Consider the following 23,079-nt stretch of genomic DNA (forward strand, 5'->3'; position numbering starts at 1 on the left):
CAATTTTAAGAATGAATGAAAAATGTGAAGCTCTGCAGAGGAAAACATCAATACATCAAGTGAGAAATTTCCCTGTATTTTTGAGAAGGCCTCCTCCCATTTGGCCATCTTTTAATGAAGAAGTGTGGTCCCTTTCAGCTGTATATGTCTTATTGACTTCTTAAAGGTATACTCTAGGCTGCCTGCCTGTCATTTCTGAATGCTTTACAGGGGCCCTCTTAGATTCTCTAGTGTTTTTCAGTGGATTTTTAAAGAGAGAGGTGATAGGGATCTGAGAGAGGCTACCCTGACTCTAGCCCCACCCCACCCCCACCTCCAGCTCTCAGAGGACCATTCAGGACAGATTACTAACTGGCCTCCTTGCACCATCCCCAGGAAGGAGCTCATTAATCCATCATGTAGGCTGACATTCTTCTTTACGTCCAAACTCCTGAGAGCGATATCCAAGACCCTCATGTCTGGCTTTTCCCCTGTCTTCCAACCATATCACTCCTCTTCCTCAGACACACTCTATGCTCCAGCCAATCCCAGCCACTTCCAGCTCCTCCTGTCCTCAGACTGTTTCAGCCTTCTCTGCTTGTGCATGCTGAACTACTCAGCCATGGGAGACTCTTTCCTCCCATGGCCCTTCTGCTCATTCTTCAAGTCCCTGCATAAGTGTTTCCTCTTCCTCTTCAAGTCCCTGCACACGAGTTTCCTCTTCTGGGAGCCTTGCGTGATCCAATCAAGCAGAGCCTGTAGCACCCTCCTTAGGTCACCTTGGAACCTAGTTCAAACATCTATCATTGCATGTGTTAAATTACATTATATTGTTCTTGTTTGTTTCTCCTTTAGATGTCTTTGAGCTTCTCAAGGACAAGAGTTGTTCTTGCACCCAATACCCTGGCTGGTTTGGGTGCTCCACAGATGTTCACTGACATCCTGTCAGCAGCCATTTGTGGCACTGGATTGTTCCATTTGGCTGCAGTGTTTTGACAGGAGAAAATTAGGAATGGGGCAACTAGTTCAAGGGAGAGTTGGCAGTCAGAGGACTAGGTTCTTGAAAATGTGCAGAACCATTTACTATCCCAAGTGACCTCAGCCTTCACACCACTAGAAATAAGGTGCTTTCACAAAAATAATCTCTAAGTTTCTGTCTAGTTCTAACACTGGAAGATTGTGTTACCAGAAAGGGGTCCGAATCCAGACCCCAAGAGAGGGTTCTTGGATCTCGCACAAAAAAGAATTAAAGACAAATCCATAAAGTGAAAGCAAGTTTATTAAGAAAGTAAAGGAATAAAAGAATGGCTACTCAACAGACAGAAGGCTGCTGTTGCCAGTTTTTATGGTTATTTCTTGATTACATGCTAAACAAAAAGTATATTATTAATGCCTCTGCTTTTAGACCATAGAGAGTAACTTCCTGACATTGCCATGGCATTTGTAAACTGTCATGGTGCTGATGGGAGTGTAGCAGTGAAGATGACCAGAGGTCACTCTCATGGCCATTTTGGTTTTGGTGGGTTTTAGCCAGCTTCTTTACTGCAACCTGTTTTATCAGCAAGGTCTTTATGACCTGTAACTTGGCTGACCTCCTATCTCATCCTGTGACTTAAAATACCTGTTTGAAAATGCAGCACAGTAGGTCTCAGCCTTATTTTACCCAGCCCCTACTCAAGATGGAATTTCTGTGGTTCAAACACTCTGACAATTCTATAATTAGGGGAGCCATGCTTTAAAATATGGTTTTTAAAAATTGAGGGCTATGGCAGAGGGTCTATAATTGAATGCAAAAATATTTTATGTACACCTGTCTTTTTTCTGGGGAGATGGTTCATACTTTTCAAAGGGTCTGTGATCTCAAAAGATTCAGTATCACCAATTAACAATCATTGACCAAAATGGCAATCTTTACTTAACTACTGCTGGGTCAGTAGGAGCTAACACCTTAATAGGAGTTAATTCCTCAGCAGAGAGGTTTGTAATCCAGCATCTGCAAAGCTCTTGTTGCTTTTTTTCCTACCACCCTCTGTTAGGGCACAAGTACTGGTTCCAGTCTGCAATTTAAAAAGAGGCTTGCATTCTAAGAGCTTCTGGACATGTTCCATTTACATCACATTAGTGTTCCCCCTCCTCATGTTCTAAATGTAAGAGTAAGGGGACGAGGGTGTGACCAGAACTCTTTGTTTTCTTTTTTCACTCTGTCACCCAGGCTGGCCTGCAGTGGCATGATAATGTCTCACTGTGGCTTCAGGCTCCTGGGCTCAAGTGATCCTTGCAGCTCAGCCTCCTGAGCAGCTAGAACTACAGGCATGTACCACCATGCCTGACTAAATTTTTGTATTTTTTGTAGAAAAAAAACAAAGGGGATCTCGCTTTGTTTCCCAGGCTGGTCTCAAACTCTTGGGATCAAGCCATCCTCATGCCTCAGCCTCCCAAAGTGCTTGAATTCTAGGCATGAACCATCGCACCCAGCAAAACTCTTTCAGCTCAAGATTAGGTACCTTTTCCCACATTTAAAAAAGTAACTGGCATTACCAGAAATGATATTAATATTCTTTAGGTTAGGAACCAGGGCTGCTCTGAAAAAGCTACCAGACAGAGCCCCCAAGTCTTGCCAGGTGTTTCACAATGAACCCTCTGGGTAATGCCAGAAATCCTACATGCAAAGCATGATCATGGAAACATTCTGCGACTGGGATCCGGGCCTGCAAATTGCTATGAAGCTTTTCTGCTTCAGTGGGAGATGCCACTGCAAACTGAACTGTGGCTGGCAGGACCAGCTTCCCGGATGTGCAACCTGGGCAGTCATGCAGAGTCCTGCACTTTGTTTAATGCTTTGCTGTTGCTATCTTGAATTTTTCAATAATATTTTAACAAAGCACCTCATATTCACACCTGCTCCTGCAAATGATATTTATTGTCCCAAGTGGCTACATACACCTGAGGCAGCACGAAGTAGTAGAAAGAGCATGTGCTTTGGAGTTGACAGGGTTTCAAATCTCAGTTCTGTAACTTCCTAGCTATATGAGCTCGGGTAAGTTGCTTAACCTCTCTGGGCTTCAGTGTAATTATATTTTAAAAAGGTGATTATAATGTCTTTTACAGTAGCTGGGGTAATTAAACAGTATGTGTTTAGTTATTGGTAATGGTTGATAACAACAATGTTTGAGAACAACTAGTCAAGAAAGAATGAAATATATACATTCATGTGAAAAGAAGACCAAAACAAAATGAATAGACAAAAAATACCATACATGTAGGCTTTTGGGGTTGGAGAGAATCCTAAAGATAAGCTCTTGGGCTGAGTTAATTTTACCTTTGCCCTTCCACAGCACTTTTCCCTTATGACACATCTCTTCCCCCATTAAACTTTGAGACCCTCTGATAACAGATATTGTGTCTATACTTCCAGCTTCTTGCACAAAGTGGATGTTTAAAAAGCATTGGTTCAAAGAATAAACTAGCTCATTCTTTTATAGCTGAGGAATCGGAGGCCTAGAGAAGTTAGGTGACTTAATCAAGCTTACAAAGCTTGTCCTTGGCAAAGCCAAGCCTGGAGTCCTCTTTGTTTCAAAGGATTAGTTATTGCCTGGGGGCCCTGAGTGGATCCAGCCCTTGGAGCTGTTAAACACAATCTTTATTGCTTGCTGAATTGCAATTATCAGATTATACAGGAAATGTTTAAGCAGTTTATGTATGTATATTTTTGTTTTGAGTCAAAAATCAAAAGGGAAGAATGCTCACTGGAGCTGGAATATAATATACTTACGACTGTCCCAGTGATCTCCTAGAAAACGCAATCCCTCAGCTGGCCTTTGCTGGAGCACAATGTTCCTGGACAGTTTAGGCTCCCCTCTCTCCTTTCCTAAATCCTCCCGCATGAGCTTATCGCTGTGATCCTGATGTCCTGGATGTGATTGATTACCTACCACTATCTTCGGGACCTGGGAATGACCTTCTGGATGCATTTGTAAGCAACCAGCTTGGGAAGAAAAACAAAAACTTGAAGGCATCCTCTAGTTGGCCTGAGATAAGGGAGCCTCAGAATCTTTTTTCATTAGCCTGGCAAAATAATCCAAACAATAAAAAATCCACAAGAAAATATTCTGCTTCCAAGAGCTTAAAAAATACTTCTCATTTCAGCCACCCAGTCACATGACACTATCCCTATGTAAGACAAGCAAATGTTTTTGTGGGTGAGAGGATGAGAGGAAGGGAGGAAAGAAGAGAAGTGGAGACGTTTAACAGAGACAGGAGGGAGGTATGATGAAGGAGAAGAGGTGGAAATGTAGAAAAATTAAGAAAAAAACAGAGAGAGAGCTGGAATATGTTTGGAAAGAGATATGGGCATAATATTTACCCAAATGATCCCAGGAGCTAACTCAAATCATCAGAAGGAATTGATCCAAGTCACCTTGTTAAACTTCTTTGGTACAGTAATAATTCTTGTGTGCTGGTAGAAGCAGTGGGGTTTTGGTGAGACAGTATGGGTTTGAGTTTTGGCTCTCATGATAATTTGCTGTGCAAACATGCATCTGTTATGTCAAGTCCCAGGCCTCAGTTTTGCCATCCAGAACTGGGGGAAATAAATGAAACGGGACATATGAAAGTAATTTGAAAAATAGAGTGTGACACAAGCAAACACAGTCTCAAATTTACACTCAAGCTGGATCTATTCCACTTAAATCAAAACAGGCTTTGACGTGCCTCCAGCTTTTCTTTTCATAGATGCAGTAAACTTTTCTACCTTGTGTTTTTAAAGTAAATACATATATAATTTTCATAGACTCAGTAAATTTTTCTACCTTGTGTTTTTAAAGTAAATACATATATAATCCAGTGATCTCATTACATCATTAGGCTCAGCTGGACTCATTCAAAATCATGGATACAACAATGAAATCAAAATATAAAAAGAAAAAAAGGTCCATGGTTTACCCACCATTGTCCAACAAATTTATTGTAGTGGAAGGGGCATATATCGTTAGGAATGAGATCTGGTTCAGATTCCAGCTCCAGTAATCATGTACTGTGTGACCCAGGGCAAGTTTCTCAGCCTCACTGAACCACACTCTTCCCACTTGGGACATGGGAGTACCTCCCTCCCAATGATGTTACCATAAGGTAGCCGGACAAATGCCCCGCTGGCTCCGGGCATCTGTTAGAGCCTCTGCCTATGTTGATCATTGCTGTATCCTCAGTCCTGGACTATAGTGGGAGTGAAATATACAGTACTTTCCCTTTTCCCTTCCTCTTTTCTACTCCTCTTACCCTACTCCCGTGCCCACCCATTCAGCTGTCTTTCCATTGCTACCAAATTCAAGCCTTGGATTTAAGTGTCTGAGATACTGCTTGAGAGCATTTATTTGAAGCTTCAGATAGGAAATAAAATCACACTGGCTTATGATTATGCACCATCTTAGGTGCATAATCATAAGGTGTCAGCAATGAAAACAGACTCTACAGAACTTAAAAGGAATGAATGTATTGGAGAGTCAAGAGAATTAACCTTAGAAACAAGTACAAACTGGGAGAGAGTCACAAGTCCAGGCCAGAGGAAGCACAGCAATGGCGTCTTGGGAGTAGTTAAGGCAGCATGCCGGCCAGTCTGCTTTTGAAGGGATGACCTCCAGCTGTCTCCAGAGGTAGCCACCCACCCCTGCCTATTTTTGTATTGCTTCCCTGTGATTCACACTTCAGGGCAAAACCGCCTGGTGGGCTGAACCCAAATCAGTTGCTGATCCTCAGATTGTGCCAGGGTGGTGTGAGTGAGTGTATATATGTGTGAACAAGAGAGTGTGAGTGTGATTTTTGTCCACTTTTGATATGGAAGGTGAGTCTGACCTCACATCAAGAGAAGTCACAATAGTGACCAACCCTTACAAAGAGAGATTTGATGACAGATATCCACTAATAAAAATATGACAAGTGTCCACTGCAGCTCAGAAGAGGGTTTTCAAGGAGGTCACAGAATCTACAGCTCTACTTTGTGTGGGGATGTCTCCTCTTCACCAGGGCATTTAGCATCCACTGGGGAGGATAGGGAGGATCCAGCTGTGTCTGCTCATTTCAAGTGGTTTTGAGAAAATGAAATCAATATTAAATTAAAGCAAATAATCAGAGATTTATTAACACTGAAAAAACAAAGGCATGGAAACAAGGTTGAATTAAGTTAAATGGTGAGTGAGCAGTTCTTCAGATGGTGTTTGCCTGATTTCCACACAGCTGTTTCTCCAAACCTGTCTGCACTCAGAGGCAGATGCTTGCAAGCAGCCCCGCTGTATTTCACACACACTCTCCAGCGCCCAGCAAACTCTCCTAAGGCTTGGTGGCCGAGTAGCTGATGGTGATGGCCCCTGCTTCAGGAACTGACAGTCTGCTTCCTTTTTGCTGTATCCTTCAAACGCTAATTATTTCAAAAAAATAAATTCAAGACTCCAGCCCAGCAGCTGAATACACTTCTTGTTTGGGAAAGCCCAATTTTCAGTAGAAAACGACTTCTGGTAAAAGCAGCTCCTGCCCCTTCCCCGCTTTTGCCCCAAGGTGAAGTATTCTGATGACTCTCAGCCCTCCACCGTCCCACTTCCTGCCAAATTGTGACAAACCAACCAGATGCTCGTGATTAGTCATCCCCAAGCCTTTGCTTGGAAGCAATGGTTCTGTCTGGGGGGCAATTTTGGAAGTCCCTCTCACCTCCAAAATTTAATAGGGGTTAAGTTAGACTCAGTCCTCACGTTCTCACAAAGGTTCACAGTTTGCGTAGAACTTTATGGTTTGCATGAAGCTTTATTGTTTGGCCCCTTATACATGTTATTTTATTTGGTCCCAATAATAGGGCACCAGGCTGCCATCACCTTTCTCCCGGATTTTTTTTTTTTTTTTTTTTTTTTTTGAGACGGAGTCTCGCTTTGTTGCTAGGCTGGAGTTCAGTGGCGCAATCTCAGCTCACTGAAATCTCAGCCTTCCAGGTTCAAGATATTCTCCCGCCTCAGCCTCTTGAGTAGCTGGGACTACAGGTGCGCGCCACCATGCCCAGCTAATTTTTGTATTTTTAGTAGAGATGCGGTTTCACCATGTTGGCCAGGATGATTGACCTCGTGATCCACCACCTCGGCCTCCCAAAGTGCTGGGATTACAGGCATGAGCCACCGCCCCCAACCTCTCCTGGATTATTAAAGTCGCCTCCTAGCTTCCTCAATGTCCATTCTTTTTAAAACTTGAGGTATACTTAGTAGATAATAGAAAGTGTGCTGGGAATGGGCTCACGCCTGTAATCACAGCACTTTGGGAGGCCAAGGCGAGCAGATCGCTTGCGCTCAGTAGTTGAGATAATAAAAAGCACAGGTCCAGTTGTTCCCTTTGATGAGTTTTGACAATTGTATACATTGGGTAACTGCCATGTACAACAAGAGATATAACATTTCCATTGCCCCAGAATAATCTTTCATTTTTTTTCTTTCCAGTCAATGTCTCCTTCCCCTAGGCAACTACTTTCTGATTTCTATTACTAGGGACTATTTTTTCTGTATATTGATTTCAGTTCATATCAATGGAATCATACAATATGTACATATCTGTGCTTTTTATTCTTGGATTTAAGATTCTTTCATGTTGTGTGTATGAGGAATTCCTTCCATTGTATTGCTGAGTGGTATTCCATTGTATCAATACACCACAATTTGTGTATCAATTCATTTTTTTGATAGAAATTAGTGACTTTATTCTGTATCATTTTCACTACTATGAATACAGCTGCTATAACATATTTTGTACAAATATTTTTGTGAACATGTTTCATTTAACTTGGATAAATACCCAAGATTGAAACTGCTAGGTCATAGGGTAGGTGTATGTTTAGCTTTGTAAGAAACTGCCAGACAGTTCTCCAAAGTAGTTTGTCAGATACCAGTTGTCAGCATCCAGTCTTGCTTCCTCCAGTCATTTCTCCTCATAGGCTCTAGAGCAATCCATTTAAAAGATAACCTTGATCCCATCACTTTCCGGTAAACTCCTTCAATGGCTTCCCATTGCCCTTCAGATCAAGTCCAGGCATTTTTAACGTAGGCTGCATGATTTGGCCCCCACTTTGCTTTCAGCTTTGGCTACTCCTTCCTGCATCTCCCTGCCCCCTGGTTTTCTGTGCTCTAGTCATACCGGGTATGTTTCCACGCCTTGACTGTGAAGCTGTTTCCCTGCTCAGGGCTGTTGTACGTGGAAACCCTTTTTCTGGTCAGCCATTCTTCATCCCTTCCCTTCTTTGCCTATTTATTCTTCCAGTCTCAGTTTAAAAGCTGCTTCCTCAGGGAGTTTCCCCAGGCCCTGCAGACTAAGTTAGATCCGCTGCTCCATGTTCCTATGGGACCCTGGGCTTCTCCCTCCTAACATTCACTGCACTGTTGTCACTTTACCAGCTGCATATACTTATTTCAATTTTTGAATAGCTTAAACATTTATGTTGGTTCAAAATTTCTTGAAAGATATTCTGTTGTTTTATTCCCATCCCTATCCCCATTTGCCTGGTTTCCTACCCCAATTTTTTTTAAAAGGAACTTCTTGGTATCAGTTTTTTTCTCCAGATATTTTTTTAATGCCTATACAAGATTGTATACATATGTGTATGTATGTAAAATCTTGTATAGGCATTAAACATATATGCCATTCTAACAAATACTATTATCTATTGTATCTGCATATGTTAGCATATAACTAATTACTTACACTATTAATATTATACTATTAGTATTGCTAGTACTAAAGTATAAAACTTTTACACATATGCACAGTCTACACACGGTTCTGCACCTTGCTTTTTCCACTCACTGTTATTTTGGCAATTTTCCAAAATTCTCTGTCATTGTTGCCCAGAGTTCTACTCTATAGAGGATCTAGGCCTGTGCTGACGGCCATTTAAATTGTTTTTAATCTTTTGCTATCATAAACAATATTGCAATAACAACCATATACAGATGTTATTTCTTATGAGCATGAGAACACTTGAAGCATAATGAATTGTATATGAGTTTGTATTTTAAATTATTTTTTTTGAGATGGAGTCTCACTTTGTCACCCAGGCTGGAGTGCAGTGGCATAATCTCAGCTCACTGCAACCTCTGCCTCCCAGATTCAAGCGATTCTCCTGCCTCAGCTTCCCAAGTACCTGGGATTACAGGCATGCGCCACAACACTGACTAATTTTTATATTTTTAGTAGAGATGGAGTTTTGCCATGTTGGCCAGGCTGGTCTTGAACTCCTAACCTCAGGTGATCTGCCTGCCTCGGCCTCCCAAAGTGCTAAGACTACAGGTGTGAACCACCACGCCCAGCCTGGAGTTTGTATTTTAATAAGTTTTTAGCAAATTGCTTTCCATGGGATTGTACCACTTTATATTCCCACCCACAATGTTTAAGTGCCCGTTTCCCCTTGGCCTCACCCACATGTATTGCAGAATGTTTGGACATTCGACAATCTGAGAGCAGAAAAACATTATTTCAGTGTAGTTAGTTTTATTTTGCATTTCTTACATTAGAAGCTAAGCATATAATGTACATATGTACATATGATGTACATTATAATACTTATAAGTATAAAATATTTATAAGACATATGCTTAATATATATTATATTAACATATACATATATTATAGTCATATATACGTATATAGTACATATATAGTAGCTGGGACTACAGATACACATTATATATATAATGAATATATATTACATTAACATACATATATACATATACATACATATATATAAGCTAAATAAGTGAAAAAAACTGAATGATGATCAAAGAGCTTAAGGTTAAATCTGTGTGTTTTAAGGAGATGGCGCTTGTAAGTGGAAACTTTCTGGGACCAAGTACAGTATACTTTTTTTTTTGAGATGGAGTTTCACTCTTGTCACCCAGGCCAGAGTGCAATGGCACAATCTCAGCTCAGTGCAACCTCTGCCCCCTAGGTTCAAGCAATTCTCCTGCCTCAGCCTCCCAAGTAGGTGGGACTACAGGTGCCTGCCACCACGCCCAGCTGCTTTTTATATTTTTAGTAGAGACGGGGTTTCACCATGTTGGCCAGGCTGGTCTTGAACTCCTGACCTCAGGTGAACCACCTGCCTTGGCCTCCCAAAGTGCTAATATTACAGGTGTGAGACACTGTGTCTGGTCCAGTATACTTTTTATTAGTCTTTGCAGCTCATATTTCTAGGGTAGTTCAGAAGGAGAAAGGAAAAGAAGATGTCGCTAAAAATGAGAAGGCCGGGCACAGTGGCTCATGCCTGTAATCCCAGAACTTTGGGAGGTCACGGTGGGAGGACTGCTTGAGCTCAGGAGTTCAAGACTAGACTGGGCAATATAGTGAGACTGAATCTCATTTTTAAAATTAAAAAAAAAAAGTTAAAGCAAGAAGGTAAAAATCTTATCTCTGTTTTTCTGTCAGTATTACTGTTGAAATAGTTTACATGAAGCTGGATATTCTATTCAATGCCAACTAGAGAATGCGGGCTTAGGGTCAGCTTCTGAGATCTTATAACTCTGTGTTAGGAACAAAAGCTTTAGAGTCAATCAGACCTCGGTATGAATTTTAGCTCTGATATTGGCTGTTTGACTGTCTTCTCCCTAAGATGCAATTTTTCCACTGGTGAAAAGGAGATGACAATGCCTGCCTATAATACAAACCTTGAGGTATCTGCTTAGCCCTTGATTCTTTCCCTACGACTACTCTCCTCCTCTCTGTTTGTACCATGTGACTCCAGGCCCCTGGCAGAGCTGATTGTATCCATAGTGGACTGATTCATTAGGTCAGTCAGAATCTAAAACACATTTAAGAATAGAATCCAGAGGTTCTATTCATTCTCAATCTGGGAAGTAGGGGTGACACCATGACGGGGTAACCCTATCTGACTATATGCTGGAGTTTCTTGGGGTCCAATAAGTAGCCCATTTTTCCTTGCCTTACTTCAAAACCAATTAAGGGATGCATGAGATTATGGCAGAGGAAGAATAATGCATGAGCTTTCTGCAAATAAACGTGTTTTAGTGTGGTAATGCTGAACACATATGAGACAGACTTTTCACAGACAACCCTGAATAGCCACAGGCTGCCACATGTAGATGGAGGGGAAAAATGGGAGGGGAAACAGTTGAACCATGAGTGCTTGGTCCCTTCCCCAAATTCATGAACCAAAATTCAAGAGTGTAATGCTAATGGAGGTTCTCATACTTGGAAACAAGAAGGTTCACCCCAACATAGAGATGCATAGAGAAGCAGGGTCAAAAGAAACAATACCCCCTGGAAAAGTAGGTCCAGTCAGGGTCTGACTTCCCAGTTTCTGCTTCTTGTCTCTTATGAAGCCCAGCCACACTTCCTGTCCTTGAGTTCTCCCAGATACACATTATTTATAATTATGGGTACCCCTTCATTTAAACTCCTGCAAGTGGGTCTTGCAACTGGTAACCAAAAACCCTTCATTAAGACTCTAAGTCACACTTCCGTGGGGTAAAGTTTATTTATTTATTTTTGAGACACAGTTTTGTTCCTGTTGCCTAGTCTGGAGTGCAGTGGCGCAATCTCAGCCTCCCGGGTTCAAGCAATTCTCCTGCCTCAGCCTCCTGAGTAGCTGGGACTACAGATACACAGCACCATGCCTGGATAATTTTTGTATTTTTAGTAGAGATGGGGTTTCACCATATTGTTCAGGCTGGTCTTACTCACCTCAGGTGATCCGCCGGCCTCGGCCTCCCAAAGTACTGAGATTATAGGTGTGAGCCACTGCACCTGGCCTTGGGTGAAGTTTAAATAGAGAAACAAATGTAGGGCACCTAGCATGGTAGACTCAATATGTATTTAGTTTTATTCTTTACTTCTTGATGGAGAAGGGAATGGAGCAAAGCTCTGAGGCTCCGTCACTCAACTCATTTCCCGTTTAAATATGACATGAAACGCCCAAATTTTGAAATTTCTATTTGAAGGCCAAACAGCCATTAAAAGTAGCACATTTGCTATGAAACCATTGCTGAAGACATGTTTATCACAGGCTGGAAAGACAGTGTTGGTTAGTAGCTGTTGTCAGATAGACTTGGATAGTGATTCAGGTTCCAACTGCTACTAACTGGGAAGTCTTACAAAAGTCATCACCTCTGTGAACCTAATTTTTCAACCATAAAAGAAAAACCTAATTTGAGTAGTTGTTACAAGCACAAAATGTCCTCTTTGTACATAGTGAGTGCTCATTAAATGACTTTTATTACTGCAATATTCTCAGTGCTCCCAAGAAAGGTCAGGAGGGCCTTCCTTTCCGTTATTGAGAGCTACATGCCTGATTATGTTTCCATTTTTGCCTGGATTGCCAGGGAGTTTGGAGTCAAATTTAAAACTTAATCATGGCAAACCTGATACCAGTAACGTTGGCATATTTGTAAGTCCCTTTCCCTGGCTCTTGATTTTCTACTTCTGAAGCTTGTCAACCAGTAAGAAGCAGCTTATCTACCAGACCAAACCAGGGGGCATGCATATAAATGTATATGAACACACACACACACACACACACACACACTCCAGCTAAACAGTTATTTTTCAAGGCAGTTTTCACTTGGGTAATTCCCTGCCAAGAGAAAACATAAATCACTTTTCATTCCAGCATCTAGGGGCTCTACAAACCAGTCCAAGAGAAATTTAATCTGGGTCTACATAACAGAAACTGGGCAGCCAGCCAGCAAATTTTTGTTTTGCATTTCAAGAGAAATGCAACATGCTCCTTGTCAAGTGATGTCTGGGGTGATCAAGTTCAGCCCCACAGAGCCAAGGGCTAACCCAGGAAAAGGACCAAGGTAGTTTGGTGGGTTGTACTAAAGAAAGGCCTTTGAAGGGTCAACTCCCCTGGGGGACTTAAAGGCTTCAAAAAATGCTAAAGAATGAAACACTGAGCCTCAGCATTCAGGATTTTGGTTCTAAAAGTGTCACTAATCAGAAGCTGAGCTGGGTTGGGTAGGGGTGAAGAGGCAGAGGGTGGGAGGGAAGCTGTGGAGATAAGCTAGGCTCTCAGAGGAAAGGAAGTCATACTGAACATTTCCCTAAAGGTTATGGGGAGCCCTTGGACCATTTTAAACAATGTAGTCTCTCCTACTCTTCAACCCAACAATGACTGCACTGGGACTCAGGACCTTCCTCATTATCATGTAATCACTATAACAGCTCTTGGAGATAAGTTTTATTAGTTTTCGTTTCCAGCTGAGTACACTGAGACTCAGAGAGTCACTGAATTGCCTAGGATTAAGTGCCTAGGTGGAGTCAAGACTTGAAAACAGGTCTAAGAGCCTTCAAATCCAGTTTGCATTTTCCAGTTTGGCTCCAAGGCAAGGGCAGTAACTTATTTAACTGATTTTTGTTTTATCTATCCCTTACTTCCTGGTCCCAGCTCTCCAAAATGTAACAGAATTTGGTGGGTTGAAAAAGTCAAACATGTGCTCATCATTTTGTTTTTGTTGTTGTAGGCCCTAGAAATGGCTGTAGGAGTTGGCAAAATAAGTGCACTCTGAGGCCAGCAGCCCTTTCTTCTCTGAGCACATTCCCTTTTCCTTTCCCAGCCTTTGGGAGAGGAATTTTACCCATGGGAGCTGTCTCAGGTGCCGGCCTTTCTGTGCCTCCCTAACACATTCCTGCATCTAAATCAGAACTGGTCAATGTTTCACTCCCCCGCTGTCCTCCCAGCCTCTCTCCTGAAGCTGGTGAACAATTAACCACGAGCAGCCCCTGCTTTTCTGGTTCTCAATCTTCTCTCCTTAGAAGCCTCCTTATATTTACTGCTAGGTGTCAATGATATACCAACCTTGACAAGCACTGGGGCTTCCTCTCCATTCTTTAAGGAGCCTCTTGCATACCTTTTGACAATGATTCTGATGATATATGATTGTTCTCAAGGAAATACATCTTAGGGAATAACTGAGCCAAAGCACCCACATTGACTTTTGAATCATGTTTTCTGTTTTTGTTGGGAATTCTTACAAAAAACCGGAGAAAACAGGCAAAGATTCCAGGCCAGTTCTATCACAAGCCAGGTCACTTTAGCCAAGTTTCTTAACTTCTGTGTTTTTTTTTTTTTTTGAGACAGAGTTTAGCTCTTGTCACCCAGGCTGGAGTGCAATGGCATGATTTCGGCTCACTGCAACCACCACCTCCCGGGTTCAAGTGATTCTCCTGCCTCAGCCTCCCAAATAGCTGGGATTATAGGTGTGCACCACCACTCCCAGCTAATTTTTGTATTTTTAGTAGAGATGGGGTTTCACCCTGTTAGCCAGGCTGGTCTCGAACTCCTGACCTCAGGCGATCCACCTGCCTTGGCCTCCCAAAGTGCTGGGATTACAGGCATGAGCCACCATGCCTGGCCGGATCTTCTCTTGTACACTTATTAAATGAGGAGCGTCATTCTTCCCTCTAAATCAATGTGTACCGAAGTGTTTGGCCCAGACTAGCAACTTAATATTCTTACATAAGAAATGCAGTCTAAAGTTCATAAGATCATAGAATGCTGGAAGTAGAAAGTGCCCCGTAAAGCTTGTATAACTAACGAGAGAAGGCCCAGAGAAAAAAGTCTGGGATGTACATATTCAACGACCTTTCAGGCAATTGGTAGCCTATAGTCTAGTTCTGCTCTGTCCATTAGAAATATAATGTATAAGCCATACATGTCATTTTAAATTTTTTAGTAATCACATTAAAGAAATAGAAGGTGGTTTACGCTGGTAACCCCAGCAACTTGGGAGGCTTAGGTGGGAGGATCACTTGAGTTTGAGATCACCTTAGGCAACATAGCAAGACCTCATCTCTACAAAAAAAATTTTTTTTTTAAATTAGCTGGGCGTAGTAATGTTTGCCTGTAGTTCTAGTTTTTCGAAAAGCAGAGGTGTAAGGCTCACAAGCTCAGGAGTTCAAGGTTGCAGTGAGCAATGATCATATCATTGCACTGCAGCCTGGGCAACACAGATCCTGTCTTTAAAAAAAAAAAGTAGATGGTAACAGGTGAAATTAATTCTCAGAATATATATTCTTGAAACTCATATATGTGATATATTATCATTTTAACATGTAATGGATATAAAAAAATAATACTGAAATATTTTACATTTAGTAGCCCCCAAAAAAGGGCTACTAAGTTTTCAAAAACTGGTGTGTGTGTTTTGCATTCATAGCACAATCAATTCAGACTAATCACATTTCAAGTGCTTAATAGTCACATGAGGCTAGCACCTACAGTGCAGGTCTAGTTTAATTCAAGCCAGCAAACATTTTGTGCACCTGTACGCCAGGCAGTCTGTTAGATGCAGGAATATGAAGGTGAACAAACATACTGGAATAATAGGCAGATAGCTCTGGAAAGCACAAATCATAATTCAGTGCTGGGTGTCCCTTCCTAGCTAGGCTGCTGTATTATTCATTCAAATGTTTGATTGAGCAAATGTAGAAAAAACTTCTCTAGAGAGTATCTATATCTCCAGGGCATTTTCTCCTGCTTAGGTACTGAGGGATGAAAAGTATTTATTTTTACTGAGCTACTACTGTGTCCCAGGTATCATATCTGCACTTGACAGGTATTGTCTCATTTAATCTTCATAGTGACAGTATAAGATAATTATTTTGCCCATTTCATTTTTATTTTTTTAGAGACAGGGTCTTGCTATGTTGCCCAGGTTAGTCTCTAACTCCTGGGCTCAAGCAATCCTCCCTTCTCAGCCTCCCAAAGTGCTGGGATTACAGGCAAGAGCCACCATACCTGGTCATTTTATGGCCATTTTAAAGAGAAGGAAATAAAAGTTGAGAGTGGTTAAGTAATTGTCTAAGGGCCATCTGATTTATCAGAGGTAGACATGGGACTCAATCTCAGAAACAAGACTTTTTTTTTTTGAGATGGAGTCTTGCTCTGTCACCAGGTTGGAGTGCAGTGGCATAATCCTGACTCACTGCAACCTCCACCTCCCAGGCTCAAGGGATTGTCCTGCCTCAGCCTCCTGAGTAGCTGGGACTACAGGCATGCACCCCCATGCCCAGCTAATTTTCGTATTTTTAGTAGCGATGGGGTTTAACCATATTGGCTAGAATGGTCTTGATCTGCTGACCTTGTGATCCACCCACCTCGGCCTTCCAAAGTGATGGGATTACAGGCATGAACCACCGTGCTTGACCAAGTAATGTTTAATTTGGTCAGTATTGTCTCCTAAAGATGTTCCTTGGCCATTACGATTTTTTACCTATTTATAAACATTCCCAAAGTTTCCTGAATAAGGTGCCTGGAGCTTTATTTTAATAATAATTTTCCATTCCAGGCAACCAGTGGTCCTCCTGTCTGAAGGCTCTTGCTACAAAGGAAAGATGAGGATATCCTATGTCTTGGTCCCTCTCAGCTACCGAGAGCTGCTTTGTGCCTTGGAAACCTCAAGCCGAAATGGATCTCAGCCTCAAATTTGCCTCCAACAGTGTTCACCTTGTTTCCCTGAACAAAATGCACTGCCTATAGCTTCCCTTTGCCAGGAGTGGCATTCCCTTTTCTACAGGTCTGGACCACTGTATTTCTGGTTCCCGCTTCTGGACATTTGGTTATTATGTGTTTTGGTAAAAAGTATCCACAACATGAATACCCACTAAGCTCTAACAGTACCTGCTGCAACTATAGTATTTCCTGAAAAAATATCAACTGCCACAAGGGCCAAAAATGAAGAAGTCTGTGAACTTGAAATAACCATGGAGAATGAAATGTTCTGACTGAGATCTCATCAGTGGGATTTCATGGGGAAATCTCCCTCTGGGCAAGAGTAGATGATGGAGGAGGAGAAACAGTCACTAGAAAAGGGTGATACTCGACATCAGGAGATTGAGACCATCCTGGCCAATGAGGTGAAATCCTGTCTCCTAAAAAATAAAAATTAAAAAAAAAAATAGCTGGGTGTGGTGGCACACGCCTGTAGTCCCAGCTACTCTGGTGGCTGAGGCAGGGGAATTTCTTGAACCAAGGAGGTGGAGACTGCAGTGACCTGAGATCACGCCACTGCACTACAGCCTGGGTGACAGTACAAGACTCTGTATCAAAAAAGAAAAGGGTGATACTTTGCATCAAGAAACAATTAAAAATTAGATCACATCCTGAAACACTGAGCATATGCCCTTTTGTGAGGCTTGCCTAGCTGATCTTGAACTGAATTGAGTGGATAATTTATTAAAAACAATCAAAATCACAGATTTGTTCTATTTGAAATACTTAAATTTACTTATATTTCATTTAGAAATTTAGTCAACAAATAATTTTTGAGTATCCTAGGAACTGTTCTAATCATTAAACATGCAAGTTTGAAGACAGTAAGGATGAATCTGCCTGCATGGGGCTCTCAATCTAGCGGGAAGCAGATAAGAAGAAAAATGTCAGGGAAGATCACCCAACCTTCAGGTAGCATTTAAGCGGAGACCTCACTGGTTGCGAAGACTGGATTTCAGAGGTCAGGTTTGGTTATACAAAATTTAGGAGCTGATACATGACATTTAAAACCATGGGAATGAATGAGTTTTCCTAGATAGAAATAAGAAGAGAATATTGACATTTAATATTGAATGGAGTAGGAGGAGCTGAGCAGGAAGACCAGAAAGCAGCAGATAGTGAACCTGGAGCATGAGTTGAAGAGTGGGTGTCATTGAAGCTGAGAGAGAAACAAGAAGTCAAGAAAGAAATTTTCTCACTGTGGCAAATGCCACTGAGAGGGAAAGGAAGGCCATGGAATGATGACAGTGACAACAGTGACAAAGGGTCATTGATATAGTATCACGCTGGCATTTGTTTCTGCCCAGGCTAGGTAGTGACTGAGGAGTGGTAGCTAAGACAGGGTGGGTTGAACATGAGGAAGTGAAGACAGAACACAAATTTTTGGGAAGTTTGGCCACAATGAGAAGTAGAGAAATGGGATAATATCTGGAAGGGGAGGGAATTGAGTCAGTAGAGATCTGTGTTTTGTTTTTATGGCAGGCCATCTCGATAGATCTTATTTACATGCCTATTCCCACTCTGTTCTCTCTGCCTGGAAAATCTTCTCTGGCAAACTCCTACCCACTTTGTAAAATCCATATTTAAGTGTCCTGTTCTCTGTCAAACATTTTTCCCAGGCTTAGTTCGATGTCTGTCCTCGGGCTCCCATGCCATTATGTGTATACATTATCTGCCATAAGGCGTTCCCTATTACATGGCAATAGAAGGGTTTCCTCTCGCTCTCTTCTTCATTAGACAAGAACAGGATCTGGAAGAGTAGAGACTATGTCTTCTCAAGTTTAGACTACTGGTACAGGTAGGTGCTGAGAACTTGGCATTGGGAAGATGCTCATTAAATATTTAATGAACAAATAAGTAAAAGAATGAACAGACTGTGAGTTCGAAGGCAGTGCTAATGGCAGGTTTTTCTTATTTTGTGAACAGAAAAACAGAGGCATAGAACAATTTGGAATCTGACAATTTTACATATTAGTAGGAGTGCTGGCAAAGAATAAAATATTCAGTCTTCCTCCTTGAGCTGTTGCTCAGATCTCTCTCTGGGACTGCACCACTAGCCCTAAAAAACACCTGGGACTGCACCACTAGCCCTAAAAAACACCTGGGACTGACACCCTTCCATTCACACCAAACTGTAGACTTCACCAGAAGCACAGACCTTCACGCTGGTGTCTGCGGTCTATTTGTAGTTTGACCTTAGCAACATTGTTCAAGTTGAGTCTGGGAAGCAGTTGGTGAACAAAGGGTGGATGCACGTTTCCGAATCTAGGAGACAAGGTTAAGGCAGTGCTAAGTGAAGCTGATGGGGTGGGTGGGCTAGGCAGGGGAACAGGCAAAGATATCCTTGGCTCCCTTAAACTTGGGCTAGGAAAAGCGAAGACAGGGCTCAAGGAGAACCACAAGGTGTCACTGTCGATCCTCAGTTGAACAAACGCTGATTTGGGCAGGGACTTCAGAAACACTGCAAAGATCTTTATTTTTCAGATAAAGAAATGGAGGCCCAGGGAGGTAACATGATGTGACTAAGATCATGTAGCAAGTTAGCGGCAGAACAATGATGAGAAACCTTAACTTTCAGACTGGCGGGACCACTTTCTCCCATTGATCCTATGACGGCACTTTGAGATGAGGATTAGGCCGTCTCTACAGTCATTCACTTAAGACAATGGCTTTCAATTAGAAATAGAACAGAAAAAAAAAGTAGAGTAAAAAAAGAATGAAAAAAGCTCAGCATTCACTCTCACATGTGCCTTATTCAAAGTTCTGGGCTAAGATGCCGGTGTCCACAATGAGAGAGTGGCCCACAGGCCCTCCATCTGTGGCAGGCCTGAATACCCAAATAGAAAAGTATCAGGTAAAGGATTTCATCCTTTTTATGGCTCCAACTTAAATTGAGTCTAGTTCCCAATGAAAACAAGAAGCAAAGTTGCTCAGCAAAGAATTGACTGAAACCTAAGAAGGACCCAGATAAAAACCTTTGCTGGATGGAAGGACGTGGGCAAATTTCTGGGCCCCACTGCTTGGAGTTGGGAAGCTATGGGGCAGAAGACCCTTTGTGAACCAGTGACCCATAGACCAGGCATTTGTGCGGGTGTCTGGAAAGTGCGAGGCAGTGGAGGAGTCATAAGGGAGGGGCTTTGTCTTCACCACACCAAATGTCTCTGGAGGTTTCTCCTCAGCTCTTTAGCGGGACTCCTGCTGGGCCCTTATTCCTTCCATGGTGGCTTCTAGTGAAGCCTCTTTCTTAGCTCCAAGGTTATCATTAAAAAAAAAAATTTCAAAGAGCTTTGTTGTTTTCTCAGGTAATAGAATTAATATGTGCTCATTACAAAAATTCAGATGCCAAGTAGCAGAATGAAGAAAATAAAAGACGTCTGTAGTCTCTCCATTCAGAAATAATGGCTGTTAGCATAGTGCTGTATAGATTCAGGCTGTCAGCCTGTGGAACACCTGGCATGCGTCCTCGGCCCTGGGTTTAGAACTGCAAAGCCAGCACACACTAATCTCAGCTCTCACAGAGCCTATGCTCTAGTTGTCTGGGAGAGACAGACAATAATATATATTTTTTAAACTAAAATATGTCAGATGTCAGATTGTAATAAACTCTATGAAGACATAAACTAGAAAAGGGGATGGGGATTTTAATGGTGGTGAGGTGGCAATTTAAAAATAGGATATTCAGAAAGTGGCATTTGAACAAAGATCTGAAGCAGATGTAGATATCTGGGGGAAGACCCTTTCTTTCTGTACATATACAATATTGCAATTATTACATATAAATTAAAATCTTCAAATAATACGGAAATATATGAGAAACAAAGGAACGACCTTCTCATCACCCTCCTATTATCTTCTCCTCTCTCCCAATAAGCACTTTGGCAGTGGTGCGTGCTCTGCCCAAGCTTTGTCTCTGCATTTGCATTCATTTCTGTATATAGCCACACGATAGCTTTATTTTATTTTCTAACATAAATGAGATCATCCTTTTGGAAGGTGATACCTTTTTGTTTTTAGCAAAAAGAATCTTCTAACATTTTCTAAAATTCAAACGTATATGAGCTATAGGCCTCATTACTAAAAATGAAGCAGCTACATTTGATTGCTAAGTGTGGGTAAATGTTTTACTTCTTCCTTTGGGCTAATAATCTAGCATATACTGAATTCTACTGAAATAATTTGTTTCTGCCTCTGTGTCTGTCTGCTACTACACAGTGAATTTTTTGTGGCCAGGAAATTATGTCATCATATTTCTTAATTTCGTCTTCTTGGTGCAATGCCTATCATGTGGTGTGTGGTAAATGAATAGGCAATCAATTATACTTTCATACATTACTGTAGAAGGCTTCCAACACTGGGTGAGATATTGGTTGAGATCAATCATCTGCCCTAATGTGGTCCAATCTTTTCTCCATTGAAATATCTATGTCACTATGGGATACAGCCACTGTGGGATGACAGCCAGAATGACTGTAGTCAGATGCTACAAATCAAATAGTCCAATTTTAAGCATTAGAATTAAAAAACCAACTAATGAGAGCTACCTTCCATTCCTCTTGCTAAAGAAAATTAAGAGTTAGTAAGGACACAAACGTGCTAAGCACTTGACATAACACTTCTTGTTCAAGGCACAAAAGTCTCAATGAAGAAGATATTTTGTGGACAAGGAAACTGAAAATCAATGATTAACATGGATATTAGTTAGATCCATTCATGTGTCTACCATACAGATTTATCAGATCTTAACATTTCCCTATGTTTGCCTTGTTTTCCCCAGAAATATTACACCATGTATAAATATACTCCAGAGGGCCATGATCACAGATTAATTAATTTATGTATTGAGACAGAATCTCACTCTATTATTGCCCAGGCTGGAGTGCAATGGCGCAGTCTCAACTCACTGCAACCTCCATCTCCCAGGTTCAAGTGATTCTCCTACCGTAGCCTTCTGAGTAGCTGGGATTGCAGGTGCATGCCACCACGCCTGGCTAACTTTTGTATATTTTAGTAGAGATGAGGTTTTGCCATGTTAATCAGGCTGATCTCAAATCCTGACCTCAGGTGAGCCACCTGCCTTGGCCTCCCAAAGTGCTGTGATTACAGGCGTGAGCCACCATGCCCAGCCCCACAAATTTAATTGCCAACACTGGATGGCACATTTAAAAAGCCACTTGAAACAACTTGGTCATTTTAGTCAATAGACATTGAGCTTCAGTACTGGGTGAGGCTGTACAGGTACAGAAAGGTATAAAACTCAGTCCCTGTGTTCATAGGGTCTCACTTTTTACTGGTGGTGACAGAGGTATTAGGTTTTACAGTTGAGAAACTGAGGCAAAGAGATGTATTAGGTTTTACAGTTGAGAAACTGAGGCAAAGAAACTCTTTCAAGAGGCAAAGCCAGGTTTATACACCAGGGGTCAAAGAAGCTGGCCTCTTGGTGCACTGGGAGGCCACTACACATTCCTGCTCTGTTAGAGCAGGGCGGGCCCTGAGTGGGGCACCTCCTCTCTGGGTGGGTCCAGCTAGGAAGGGGAGCCAGTTTGACACAATGAAACAGAATCTGCGAGAAACACGAGAAACACGCATGAGTGTTTTTCTCTTTCCACTAACCATCTTTTTGCTGCAAAGAATCAAATTCTTTTCTGGTGACACATACTTCCTGTCAGAATGAGGCACACCCAGCCAGACAAAACTACCCAAAGTAAATGAAGAAAAATCCTTTTAATTCCTCTAGATTCATAGATTCGGTTTTTGCTGGATTGTTGCCATTTTCCCAGAGCCTAAGCCAAAGGTGGATTTGAGGAACAGCAATTAAGAACAATACACTAATAAGGGTAACACCTCTGGCATGAAAACATGTACGACTTATTATCTCCAATTCAAATTCTATATTCTTATAAAAGCAATTCGTTCTCATCAGAAAGCACTAAAATTTGTGTTTATGGGTTTTATTTTTTGTAAAAAGGAAACCAAAATATCGCAGTCCACACTACAACCACTATTAACCTTTTGATGTATATATACCTTCTTTTTAAATATTATATTTGTATGCATTATTTGCTCTGGTCTGGTTGTAAAACTTTTTATGATTAATACTTCCTTATATATTATGCTCTTTTTGTTTTGTTTTGTTTTTGAGACAAGAGCCCTACTCTGTCACCCCGGCTGGAATGCAGTAGTGTGATCTTGGCTCACTGCAACCTTTGCCTCCTGAGTTCAAGCAATTCTTGTGCCTCAGCCTCCTGAGTAGCTGGGATTACAAGTGTGTGCCACCACACCCAGCTAACTTTTTTGTATTTTTTTGGTAGAGACAGGGTTTCAGTATGTTGGTCAGGCTGGTCTTGAACTCCTGGCCTCAAGTGATCCACACACCTCAGCCTCCCAAAGCACTGGGATTACAGGTGTGAGCCACCACACTCGATTATGCTCTTTCAAATATAAATTTAAATACAAATTATATATATATTTATATATATACAATTATACTATTTCATTATACAGTTGCACTATAATTTAGTTGGTTAATCTATTGTTGGACATTTACATTTTCTCCTATCTTTTGGTTATTATATTATTAC

General features: G+C 41.5%; 1 protein-coding gene across 1 annotated transcript in view; it reads left to right on the forward strand.

The window, feature by feature from the left end:
* Positions 1-19,274: 19,274 nt before the first annotated feature.
* LOC128929133 (uncharacterized) overlaps positions 19,275-23,079 on the forward strand; it is a 33,829-nt gene continuing 30,024 nt past the window's right edge. Inside the window, exon 1 of the mRNA XM_078339132.1 lies at positions 19,275-19,355. Within this exon, the coding sequence (XP_078195258.1) occupies positions 19,275-19,355 (81 nt within the window). The remainder of the gene's footprint in view (positions 19,356-23,079) is intronic.

The sequence above is a fragment of the Callithrix jacchus genome, chromosome 10, assembly GCF_049354715.1.
Source record: "Callithrix jacchus isolate 240 chromosome 10, calJac240_pri, whole genome shotgun sequence".
NCBI lineage: Eukaryota > Metazoa > Chordata > Mammalia > Primates > Cebidae > Callithrix > Callithrix jacchus.